The following is a 13,842-nucleotide window of genomic DNA, read 5'->3' on the forward strand; positions in this document are numbered from 1 at the left end:
AGAAATACTTAATTTGCTTAATTAGACAGATGGCACTTTTTATTATACTTGTATTTGCACTTAATAAATTTAATTTGCATAGCAAAATTTTTATTTTCTAGGTCAATTCACGTGCCACTAAATGACAATCCAGGACTACAAACTAAAGTATTGTTAAATCTATTCTCTGAAATGTAAATATTTCATACAAGTAGTTTTAAGCAGCGAGCCCTGAAACTCTTCATTTTGTGTTTGTGTGCAAACTTGAATTAATTTTGGTATTTTCTTCTATATTAATCTACATTGATCTCAGAAAAAAAATTATCAAGAATTCTTTATATCCCTTACATGGGAATCTGCTTTTTATTGCCATATTATACCCAATCTTGAAGTGGAAGAAATTAAACTTAACCATGACATTATACAATGCACATCTGACCCACAGTCACACTGTTGAGAACTGAACAGACTGCAGAGAATTCCAAAAGAACTTATATATTTGCAAAAAACAAACAAACAAACAAAAAAAAAAGAAATACCTAAAAGTACCAGGAATGGCAACACACAAGGTAGCAGGGGCCATGTGCTTTCAAGGGCAGAGGATGCATCTCTATGCAAAACAGAGCTGACAAACAGGGCATCACTTACAATGTACACTGACTCACACACACACAGAAATCACTAATTATATTTGAATTAATCTTCATAATCTGAAGCCTATGAAATTATTCATGTTTGCAACATCTGACCACCTAATATCAGGTGCTTTGTCAAAAGAGAAGGGATTTTCTCTTTTCCTCCCCCAAAGAACAACAAGGATAACAAAGTGAAGGGTACAGACTCAAACTTGGAAAATGAAACCTATGACTCAGTATTGTAAGAAAAAGCCAAGGTAAGGCACGATTTGATTTGCAACTAAGCTCTGGGTTGCTACAGCAACTTCATTACTTCAGAAGATATTAGAAATACTTCCATTCTTTCTCCTTCATAATAAAATCTGTTTAAATGCTTTGGAAACCATTCAAATACTTATTTTCGTTGGTAAGAATTAATCATCAGTTTGAAGGCTAAGTCTAGAGAGACCAAGAAGCAACCAGGATTTTTCAAAAATCTGGAATGTAAATACTGAGAGAAAGGCAGCAATATCTGACATTCACTGCCCTAATGATGGAAGATAACAGCACTCAACTTTCAGACAGGTATTCTAATCACAAAGCAAACTGTGCAAAGCATGTCAATAAGTAAACAGTGCACACTTAAGAGCTCCAGGATGGAAAACTCAACAGGGTTAGCAAGCCAACAGTACAAAATCCTCATATTACCTCAGGCATTTAGCACACAGGAAAAAATACAGTTTCAAATGCAACATTACAAGCTTTTTTTTCCCTTTTCCTTTGGCAAAGACTGAGCACCGCTCCATACCTAAGACAGAACCTTTTTACCTTTTCATAACACTGTTTGCAGACCCAGTCAGCTCCAGCCAGCCCTTCAAGAGTTCTCATCATTCAGCCTGAAGCATTCATAAGCATTCACAATTATGATATTATATCCCAGGTAATTCCTAACACCAGAAAACAGGTGATTAAATGATGCATCATTTTAATTGGCTCTCAGCATTTCTCCCTGGCCACGCAGCTTCTGTGGTGGAGATCACAGCAGCTTTGCAGAGTTAAGTGGACAGACAACAACCTTCTGGGTTTCCATCTAGAAAAAGTTAACATAGATGTTCTGTAAAGCCAAATATATTCTTTCAGGAAAATATCTCTACTCTGATTGCTTATTTGAAGCAAAGCACAAACAGTTATGGCACACATGATTGTAATGAAAATTCTTGTAAAATTGGAGCACTTTACGGATGGGGGGATTAAACCTGTAAATTTCTCCTCAGATGTATGAATTAAAAATCTCTGCACTTTGGTGAGATATGAAATTTATTAGAGGAGCATTGACACGTTCTATGACTACTACTTCAGAGCAACTAAATTATCAGGAATCATTATGTTTTATTTTAAAATTGCCTTCAAAATACAAAATTTCTTCTGGTCTAAGAGCTTCGGTAAGTTTAAAAATTTCCTGTTACCAACTTCCATGCAAACCAATCCGAAAACTCACTGTTAGTGCTCTTGGTAACTAAATTTTGTCTCAACGATACACTGTGTTAAAACAATTACCTAGTATATTATGCTAATATAAGTAGGTCACATTGCTTCAATTAGATCTGCCTTAAAGCTCTCCCTAATAAATCTAGTTGCAAAAGACGTGCTTGCCTTAATTTCTCTAAAAAAGTTGTTAATTTGAAATTAAATATTAGGCAACCCAATGCCACTTACATCAAAGCATTTGTATTTTATATGAGTTTTGTTTTGCTGCACATACACAGAGAAGCCTTTGTCAAAACACCATCAGTTACAAATGCATGACAGAAATTCTTCCTGCATTTGGGAGCAGAAGGGGCTGAGGGGAGGGTGTCATTTATCACCAAGTTGCTGTGACTTTACTCTCATTGCTGAATGCAACACAAACAGTAAAAGGCAAAACCACCAAACTCGTTTTACTAAGGGATAAAATTCTAAAAATATGATAAAATAAATAAAAAATCTGTGGAACTGCAAGCCTTGTTTCCTTCTCTGTTCACCAAATATATGTGTGAGAAATTAAACCTTTACCTCAGCTTATATTTTCCTCATCACCACAGGATCAAAAACTTCAAAAGTTTGGAAATAATCCAATTACTCCTTACTTACCTTATAAATGAGATATGAAAATACATGCAAAGAAGTGGTTCTAGGAGTAAATGTTATACAAGTACCTCCATTAGAATATACCAAGAGGTGAGATCTAGCAAGTAAGTATCAATCTATCCAAACTCAACATTTGTTTTCAATTAATTTACATTTAATTGCAGGTGCTCACAAAATTTGAAAAATATAACATTGATCTCTTCTCCCTGCAGAACATTTTAATCTGGAACCATAATATTAGACAGCCACTTAGACAGTAGGTTACTTTTGCTTTGAAATAATATTTACATAATGGTGCAGCAGCAAACAGGTCCCAGACAGCTTTTCCTAGGGGTGCATTAGACCAGAAAAAAAGCAACATCAGGAAGAAGCTGTTGCCTCTCAGCTGAGCTGACAAACTTTCACTCTTCAGCTTTATACAAATGTAGCAGTAATTACTCACTTAGCCTGGCACCAGTTCCCACATTGTTCATTCCCACAGACTACACGGGGCAGAAGGGGATTAATGCAGAATTGCTGAAACCCCAATGTCCCTCCCATCCTTCTCAGGACCAGCCAAAAATGCCTTTTCCACACTGAGCCACCAGTAAAATCAATACAACCCCTGGCTGAAAGGGGGTTTTTGCTTGTAGGGATGTTTAAAAAGCATTGCTTAGCAGTTGAGTTGATGAGACTGTTCTATCCAATTATTTTGGTTACTATCCAACCCCTCCTCAGATTCCTCCAGTCTTCCCTAACACCACTTCACCATGTTGATGACTCACTCTTTTTCTCCTCCATTTTCCAAGACTCCTGTTGCATCCCTTGTCCCTAACACCTTATGAATTTAGGAACTGTTTGTAGTAGAAAAACTTGTGGTCATATCCAGGCATCTGCAAGCCAGTTTTTTTTTTTTTTTTTCATAGAAGACTAGAATATTCTGGCCATTCCTAGTGGAACTATTACTTCTTAGCCTGTTTTTGGTTTTATTTTGGCTTCGGGGAAAAAACTGTTTCATGTTTTCACCACCCCTCAAAAATCAGAACTGTCTCATTACCAAGAAGTACACAACTTTTTACTTGCTAATTTTAAATTCCAAAAGGGAATAGGTGATGAATATAATATTTTTTTTTAAATTGATACCCCATTCATTTAAAAAATTAAGCAAGACCACCTCTTTTCCCACATCATTTAGATTAAAAAAGCTGAAGATCACAACCTTACTTCATGGTTACTTGAGCACATCTAAGTTTTCTCACTCAAAAAGCAGGGATGGAAGGGGAGACAGATTAGTCTTAATGATGAAAAAGGAAGTATTAAGCATAAAAAGAGACGATATTTGTACTTCCAAAGGATCACTACACTAAGTTAACAGATGGGAAATTGAACTAAGGGATCTGTGTTACTGCTGGCCTTTGAAGAGAAGAGAAGAGAACAGGATTGCACATAAGATGCCTGATGATTTGTGGACCTGTCTTCCAGCTCTGGGACATCATCTAAAACAGAATGGACACAGGATGCATCAATATGCTAAACAGCTTTTCTGCACAGAGAAACACTCTGAAGCCCTGTAAAGGTGTCTGAACAGTTTTCATTAGGTCTAAGCTTTTGGCATAGAAAACATAATTCTGTAAGAAGCTCTAATTAAAATCATTATGGCTCTACAAAAAAAGATAAATCTCTTCAATGGATTTCTCTAAACCAAGAAAACATATCCCCTCAAGCATGACATGTTTGGTACTATAAAGAAATTAGAGCTGGAATACCAGAGACTCTGAAACTATTACCCTCTAGACTTTAGATACTTCAAATTCTGATTTATTCCCATCTAACATCCCAAAATGTCAAAGCCATTCCCATGTTCCTTGTGCTCCAACAGATTAGTTTTGCCATTTAAGACAGAGAAAAGCACTGCAATTCTACTACAGAAGCTTTCAAGTGTTTGTTCAGCCTAAAGACACACCCCCAAGCCTCACATTATAAGTGATGTGTTATTATAGAAGACTTGTCCTTCTGCATTGCAGGCTAAAAACAGCATAATAATGATCTAGAAGACTACAGAAGACGTTCTCTGGGTTTTAATTCAAAAGGTGAGAAGTACACTGCAGGCTTCACCAGATTTCTTTTTTAAAAATTAATTATCAAAAGCATAGAAACACCAGACCTCTCCAGATTCACTTTTAAACCTCATCTTATTTCCAAATGCTCAAGCTCAAAAGATTGCTAAATATTTTTTAAACCAATTTAATTACCTAAAGTATGCTATTAATTCTGTAAGCATGCTGAAAAACATTTCAAAGGTGCTTCAATAATCTTAACAGAGAATTTCTATATGAAGAACAAGTACCACACTGCAGGAACAGCTACTCGTAATAAAATTTCCTCATGATGGCAGCATAAACCATTCTGATGAAGTGCTAAACGACAATGCACATTCCTACTCACGCAAAAGTGAGACCCCAGCTGCTCCAGAAATTGTGTTCACTACCTTTCCCCTCCTCTTCACAATGCCATTTCTACACTACTTCAGAGTCTTTAGAATTCCACAGGAGTACCATTCTACTTCACACCTGCAATTTATGAAGAAAGATAAGGTGCTACCGTACAGAGTATTTTGACAAGGGATAGTTTCATGCAGCTTCCCCATACATTCCACTGGATTTTGTCTCATTTGTATATTCTACTTTGGCAAGTCTCTGACAACTGCACAGTCTGCACATCTGTGTGAATTACTAAGTTAATGCTTCAATCAAGATCTATGAAGTTCTTCTGAAGAATGACCTTCCATGCAGTTCTGTTTGCTTTTAGTGTTTCTGCACTACAAAAAGGACAAGACCATGACTTGCAAGATCCCATTGCCAGAAGGATTCTGAAAATCTGGCACTTTGTCTTACTGACCCTCCCCAGTAAATCACTAAGATTTACAGGCAGCTGTATGCTTTTATAAGGCATGAAATTCACTGAGTTCAAAATCTGCACAGCTTATGAACAAATTACAACAATTAAGTCTGTGTTGATTAAGAATAGGTTTGAGATTAAAAAGATCATCACCATGCTTGGAAAGACTTTGTTTAAAAGCTATTACTATTGCAAATCACTCATTTCAGACTGTGCTGCATGCATGTGTTTGCTGAGGCTCCAACTTCCAAAATCTCATTGCTTCCCATTGAAAAGGTCAGCCAATGCTCCCCTCAGATCAGTCTCCACAAGTTGTTCTTCAATCAAGTTCTATCAAAATAATCTGACTTTTTCAAACCTTACAGTGGAGTATAAAGGAACCCAGATCCCTCAGACAGCAGCTGATGGACAGACAACATAAAGTTTTGTTTAGCTGATCCAAGGGGACAGTAAGCTCATGAAGGGGAAAAGACTGACCAGTAAGAATGAGTGATGTCCCCAGTCTCCTGCTCAATTACAAGTTTCATATCTGTCTAAAGCCTTTAAAAGCGCACTAAGCCCTCACTCATTTCTTAGAATGCCTACACAGTTTAAAGACCAGAAATGTGTCTCTCTATTTCATCTTCATGTTACTGACTACTTCTGCTAAAATATACCTAAAAACCTTACCAATTTGCAGGTTTGCACTCTCTCTGATTACTTTCCAACTGCTTAAAGGAAGCAATCTGGAGACTCAATCAAAATGAAGATAAACTGCCACTCACCCTACTTCTAAGTGTTAACAAACACTGAAAGAATCCGCAAGGAATGGAAAAATGCAAAAATTGCGAGTCTGGTATAGATAGAACAGAAGATAGGAAAGTCACAAATAAAACATGTTTTTAACCCATGAAATACAGGATAGATGTTTTGGCTTGGCGTTGCTGGACAGAGCAAACAGTGCTGTAACACCCAAAAGCAGCAGCAAAGGCTTTTTGGCTGTAGTGAAGCTTTCCCTATCTCTTTTCCTGTTTGGCAGTTTTATCTGCACTATGGTAAGAAGGGTGGTTAGCACTAATTTTCTCAAATCTGACTCAGATTACACTGATTGAAAAGACTGGCCATATCTTAATTTGAGGGTTTACCATAAGAAGATTAAAACAAACCAGCAGCATCCTTGTTTTTAAGCACTAGACACACTGAGCAGCAAGCAAGTACCACATCAGAGAAAAAGCAGTTGTCATTACACCCCATTTTCCAAACATTTATGGTTTCTAAGAGAATTATCATTCCTCCAGAAACCTCCCATTTTCTTCTCCATACACCTTTACAGTACAGCTATTTTGGCCAAGACAGCAGCAGGGTTTTATCACATTTCCTCTGCTTAACAGGATTTTTCAAATGAGCAGCAAAGCCTGGGAGCAGCTGGAGCTTCAGAGGAGGATTGCCTCATTATCAGCAGCAAGAAGCAGAATAGATGAAGCAGAGCAAAAAGCCAAGTTCTCCATCTGAAAGGACAGTTACTAGGTTTAAAAATCACAGCCTAAAATCAAGATTCTGTTGCTGGTATGTACATCTGTGTGCATTACTATATAAAAACAACATCATAATAGCAGTCCTATATGAATTTACAGCTTTTTGTTCCTTTATAAAACATTCGTTTAGTTTGAGAAACATTATGGCAATTGAGTTATGTGAAAGAGCTACCTAGATGCAATTAGAAACCACTACTTCTACCAGTTTCAGCAAGGCACTTCAAAAATACAATGAAATATTCATGGCCATATTGTGACATGAGAGCCTACAACCAGCTTAAAAGAAGCAAGAGGAATTGCACAACAGCCTGTCAATAAAAAAAGAAAAAAAATAATGAAAATGTGTATTTGGCAAGGCAAACTTTCTCTCCCAATTTTGTTTTATTTTAGTTTCTAACAATGAGAGACAAGACTATCAGAAAACACTAATTTTTACACAGATGTAATGTGATAAATACTGCATGAACAATTTTTTTTTCAATTATGGGATGAAAGTTTTCATATGTACAAGATAATTAGTTGAAGACAAATTTAAGGAAGAAAAAGCCTGAAAGTTTAAAAGGCAAGAGAAATAGAACATTCAAAACTAGATCCAAAGCATGACCTAACAGCTGAAAGCAGAGAAATGCAGAGATAATGCATAATGAATGCCCAGCAGTAAACTGAGCAGCAAGCAGGAGGCACCCAGCATAAGAGCATAAGTGACCTCTGTAACATGGCAGTGAAAAAGACAAAATTCAATGCCAGCATACACCATGACAGCTATTTCCAGAAGAGACAAGGAAATAGTTTAAGCAGCCTTTAACTGTGCTTCAGTAAGTCTTTATCAAGAATATCATGCTACATTCTAGATGATCCACACTTAGAAGCCATCAAATAGGTGGGTGTGAAAAGGGCTTTGTGTACCTGGGGAAGAGATCAGGACACACCAAGCACTGACATTTGAACAAGCTCATGGGTTTGGTAGAACACAGCACAAGCAGGGAACACATGAGCTGAGGCAAAACCAAGCTGGTGTCTGAGGCAGAGCAACAGAAGATGGGACACTGTGACATCTGATAGCCCTCTGTTCTGTGGGGTGTAGGACTGCTCTGCTTAAAAACAAACCAACCAACCAGGAATACCAATACCAGAGAAAACAAGTACCTTCACTAAAAACAGGAATGGCAGGAGACCAGCAGATACCAGACTGCCACTAGTTAATGCAAGTCAGAACCTTGAGTTCCCTAAATTTTTTTCTAGCACAATCTGGTACATACAGGAAAAAGAAAGAAAAAAGCCTTCAAACAAACAAAAAAAAAAAAACCCAGATGCAATTTATCAGTCCATGACATAACAACGTGGTGAAAATCAGAAGATACAACTGAGTCAATACCTGCTTGCAGACATGAGAAACAAAAGGCAATTCACCAGTATTTCATAACACTGCTCATGCTAAGAACTTGTTGCTGTTTGTAAATATCAATAAATAGTTTGGATTCTGCTACACCTCTAAAACCACAAAACTTCTCCAATTGTGCAAACATCTACTTGTTTCAAACTTCAAAACCAAGAATTCTCAATAGAAGTCTTTTATCTGTAACATATTAGAAGATAACCTGTTATGAGTTTACCTTGCTAAGCTACTGTGCAAAGTAGATTTAACTCTTCTTTTCTTGTGTCCTTAAACTGCCTTGGTTCCAGCAACAGGACTGGAATCTCTTCCTTACTCTCCCACCAACCAAATGAATGACAAGGGCATTTTCTTCTTGCTGGCAAAGTAGGAGCTGAATTATCATACAAAATTTCATTAGGAATTCACCTTCTTCTGATATGATCCTAGGTCCATCATGTCAGGAATGCCAGCCTGCTCTAGATTAATTAGATCGTCCCAGAATGATAAACCCATTTTGTTGCTGTTCAACCTATGCAGTCAGGATGCCCAATCTACCAAAGCACAGATGTTAAAAGCATCAAATGATCTAACTAAATCTAGGGAAAAGATATTCCTACTTCATCCCTAAAGGAGAAAGAGCAATACCCAAAATCTTGCCCCAGATTAATCTGGGGAAGCCTCACCCTTTCCCAGTGAAGAATCACAGGGAAACAGAAAAGCTTGGACAAGAAGAGGATTTAGGCAATCATCCTGTCCAATCTTTTGCTGAAAATGAGACTTCAGATGATCCAGAGTCATCCAAACTGAATCCTGACTGCTTCCAGCAAGGGAAATTCCACTCCTCCTCTCATCAACCTACTGCAATATTTAACTCTTCCCAAAATGAAGAATCACCTTTCCTGACTGATCAGGGATGACAGTGAAGGTTTGGAATGCTGTACTTGATGGAAGAGTGGAGTGCTTTCACAGCCTCTTCAAGCCCCAAAAATGTAAGCCTAATCCTTGTCACACAGCTTTTCTTAGGTGTGCTTTTTTCAAAAGTGTGGGGGGAGAGGGGGAAAAGAGGATGGATTTGCTAAACTCTTATGCTAGAAATAAATATTATGTTAAATGAAACATTCATGTATTTTTAATCAATGCACCTTAAGTACTAGACTTGGCCATGGAACAGCTGACAAGAACAACCACACTGGAATAAATTTGGCTGAGAGGCACTTGCTCATTAGTGCTTCAGCAAGAAGAGTCACGCAGAGTGGCATTAGTCAGGGAAATACACATTTCCAATACTCTGAGCCAGCCCGGCCTTCAAGCCAACAAAAAGCTGCTGGCAGGCAGCTAAGAGCTGCCATTTGCAAACAGAGGTGGTGTTTGGCATCTTTGCTCAGAACCCAGCTCCTGGAATCATGTAATGACTCGAGAATGCATGCTATCATCTTTTAAGCATGATCCTAATACTCACATTTTAAGAGGAAAAAAATAGACCCTGAATAGGCTCAGAAAAAAAAAAAGGGAGATAAACATGTGGGTATAAGTAAGGAGTAAAAGGTCAATAAATCTAGAAAATGTTAAGCAATCTTAAAGAAGTACAGATTCCAGACATTCTATTGCACTCCACAGATACATTATAATCAGGGGCACAATTATGCTGGGTTTTTTCCAATTTACTCTGAAGTTGCTCCTAACTTCTAAACCCTAACAATTTCCCTTGTATGTTCTTTTCCCTTTCCCCTACAAAAAAAAAAAAAAAAAAAAAAAAATCATTATTTGACCCCATAGAGATAGCAGCTCGAAATGAATTTAAATAAAGCAAAACCAAGTATAATTCTTCAGCTTTACTATTTCTCAGCTGCCCCATCTATCCCTCATTTCTACATACCCTTTAAAAAGTTCCATTCAAGTAAATTCCACAAAGAAGCAAAGGCAATTTGGTCATTTTCTGATAAAGCTGTTGTAGTCCCTCACAATGAAGATCCAAGTTACACAGATGGAAATGGAACCATTTGAGCCAAGCACAGCAAAGTCTTACAGAAGAATTAGGGCAAGACAATCACAGATGCCTGCACTGACTTTTTTTTAAGTTGACTGTAACTAGCTTGAGGTTTTGCTGTAGCGTCACTGACAGTAATGGAGTTCTTCAGTAACAGTGGTTTGACTGAAAACAAAAAAAGGCTTTTAAAAACAAATATTTACTCGCAAATATTTTAGCTTATACACTGAAAATCCCAATAAACAAAGAAGATTTGAACAAACATTTCTCTTACAGAGCTCTCTATCATTCTTTGAAAAAAAAAATCCAATACAACAAGCACTCCTCCTCTGGGTTTGCCAGATTTATGAAGTTTCATGGATGTATTATGTTATTTAAGCAAACTGAGCCAGAATAGATAAGCACTTTGTGTGCTCATAAGATGCTAAAACAAGATGCTAAAACTCAGGCTTGCCTTAAAGGTGTTTTGCCATATACAGCCACTTTTCACAGCATAGAGCTGAAAAGGAAACCAACGCAAAATTCAACCAAAAGCCAAGCTTAATAAACCTTTTAAACTTACTAAGACAGTTTGAAACAACACTAAACTAGAGGCTATGCAGAGCTGCCATTTGGAGGGTGAAGAAATGCTGACAGAAACCTCATGACATCCAAGAAAGACAAATGCAGGCTCGTGGGATGGAATAAGCCCATGCAGCAAAGGCTGGAGACCAACTGGCTACAAAACAGCTTTTTACTAAGGGCTCCTCTGGGTCTTTGCGAAGAAGTTGAACGCGATTTATTTATTTATGACACTATTTTCCTTCCACAACTTGTCCTCTTCACTATGTTAGAGCAGATAAATGCAGAAAACAAACAACAAAAGACTCCATACCAAGAGAGTATTACACACCTGCAGGTTTCCCAGAACAAGCAGTAGCAGGAAGGCAGGGTCAGGAACAGATAGTCCTTGTCTCAAGCCCAAGAACCAGCACATCACAGTAAGCTGGCTCTCTAATGAGGACTGACGGGCTCCTGCAGAACAGTACAGGCTGACAAAAAGAATTATGGAAGCCTCAGCATACTTTGCCAACTGCAAGTTCCTTGTCCCCATCACCTGGAAACAGATCTGACAAAAATCAGTTTCAACAAAATTCAAAAAGACCCTCCTCACACACAGAGCTCCTTTGGTCCTCTGGGTGCACTCTCTGGAAGACTAGAACACTTCCATTATTTTCATCTATCTCAATGTTCCCACTCTGAATAAAGATGAAGCTTTAACAAAGATAGAAATGGAAAACTACACCATGGATGCTCATTGTCTATCTGAGAGAGATACAAACACTGAGAGTTTTGAAATAAGAGTACAACATATTTCTATTTTTAAAATATATGACATTCCCATAAAACAGGGTTTGATAAGAATGTTTTCAAATTACATTTTATTCCAGTATTTCTTTTTTCCAACTGTCTCAGGAATACTCAGATATGAAGATATAACCATACACCATTGTATTTTTGGCTTAAATCCATCTTCTTTAAATCAATTTTCTTGGCTTAAACCTCTCTTCTTTAAAGTGCACATTTAAACATAAAATTTCATACTCTTCCTACCTGCCAACTCAGAAGGAAGATTTTGTCTAAATCTGACCAGTTGGTTTCCTTCTGCAATCTCACTGAATTCTTTCTGAACTATATTTATAATTCTGAAAACTCTAGTCCCTCATCAAAACAGAGACACCTAAAATAATTGCCATCTTGCATTAACTGCAATCTGGTATTTCCTGTGAAGAAGAAATGTAGAGAAGCAAATGTGTAACAAGCCCATTTTATAGAAAATGCCTCATTCCTACAATTCTTTTTTCTTTTTACATTTAATAGGATTCTGTTTTAGAATTAGACAATTCTAATTAGAGAATTTAGAAATTCTCACAACTGACACACAGGAGCTTAATTTTGGAATTATTTCTCACTGATATTTTGCCATAATCACCACTATATTCTACCAATATAATTTCATTCTGTAGATAAAAAGTTGCTGTTCCCAACTCTCCCCCACTGAAAAGCACAGAAATAGCCACACTTGCTCTAATAAAACTCTTAGGGCTTAAGAAATATTCTAGTAAGCTTTGTTAAAAAACAAAGCAACGAAAGAAAACACCAAAACCCAATTCACAATTCCTACGCTCTTTGTTGGATTTCATTATGAAACAGACGTAGGACAACATTCAATTTCACCACCTCAAGTTAAAAATATGAGTTTGTTTTGCCATCTGTGGAAACTATTTTGCAGGCAGTCAATACCACAAAGATCAATAAACCCTATAATGGATTTCCTTCCCAAACCCTTGCAAAATAACTCCATATTAGCATAAAAAGCAGACAGCCGAAGATTGCAGATTAGCTGCAGTTTCCAACATGACTACATAAACATCTGAAGAACAATAAACAATTTATCCTATTTACTCAAATGAATCACTTCAATTTGCTCACCAGGAACTATATATGGACAGGTAATCCTTCTGCTTCCTCGGACACACAGAAGTGTGCCTCCTGTAATTTGGTTTAATCCACAAATGCTTCAAGAATGCTGTCTAGCAGCAGAGTCCCATTCCCTACATGGCCAAAAATGCCTCCTGCAGGAGTGTAAGGAAGGCATGCCATCTTACAGGAAAGGCTCTCATTGCACTCATCTTTACCATTTAGCTGCCCTTTCCTGAAGCTGTCAAGAAGCACATTTTGCTAAATGCCACACCAAGTGCATTCCATGAGATGGAATGTACCAGGGTGTCCCCGCAGAAAGCACATCCTCCCACCACTGCTGTAGACTTGAATGATTCTTTGTATTCTTGTTTAAAAAAAGGACAAAAATATCAAGTTTTTTACAGTAGTAACTCTCCATGTCCCAAAACAATAGCTTTTCCAAAGCTCTTGAAAAAGTTATGTTTGTCCATCTCAATAAAGCAAAACAAAGTGCCCCATCCCCAGGAAATTCTACAAACCTAAAGAACATATCAGAATATATCAGTGATCTGACCTGGGTGTCTGCATATCCTTATATTCAGTTCCCATAAATAGCACACTAAAGCCTAAACTATGTTAAAAGAATTCGTATCTGTATTCTAAACTTCACAAGACATTCATTGTCTATAAGCATTGGTAAATTGCCCATTTTTTAAAACAAAAGTTGAATGCTCTTCCAATAAAACTTTAACAAAGGCATTGTTAACAAATTGCTACTTTTTCCTTTCTCTGTCAAAGGATTTTTGGCATAGTAACTTCATTTTAAAGCTCACATGAAATCCAAGGTAAGCTTTCATAGGTAAAACTACTTAATTTTAGTTATCCATTGTTTTTATTTAACTGGAGCGATTTTAGTTCTGCTCAGGG

The 13,842-nt window shown here is 37.2% G+C and overlaps 1 protein-coding gene across 7 annotated transcripts in view; it reads right to left on the minus strand.

Annotated features, from left to right (window-relative positions):
- The window catches only part of PLEKHA7 (pleckstrin homology domain containing A7), a 144,670-nt gene that overhangs the window by 103,504 nt on the left and 27,324 nt on the right, over nt 1-13,842 (minus strand). The window contains exon 1 of one of the 7 annotated variants that reach the window (XM_063158553.1): nt 1,422-1,514. The exons of the other annotated variants lie outside the window; for them this stretch is intronic. Coding sequence (XP_063014623.1) covers nt 1,422-1,429 — 8 coding nt within the window. The 5' untranslated portion in view covers nt 1,430-1,514. Of the gene's footprint in view, nt 1-1,421; nt 1,515-13,842 lie in introns of those variants that run through there. 7 annotated transcript variants of the gene reach the window in all.

The sequence above is a fragment of the Melospiza melodia genome, chromosome 6 (assembly GCF_035770615.1).
Source record: "Melospiza melodia melodia isolate bMelMel2 chromosome 6, bMelMel2.pri, whole genome shotgun sequence".
NCBI classification, from domain to species: domain Eukaryota; kingdom Metazoa; phylum Chordata; class Aves; order Passeriformes; family Passerellidae; genus Melospiza; species Melospiza melodia.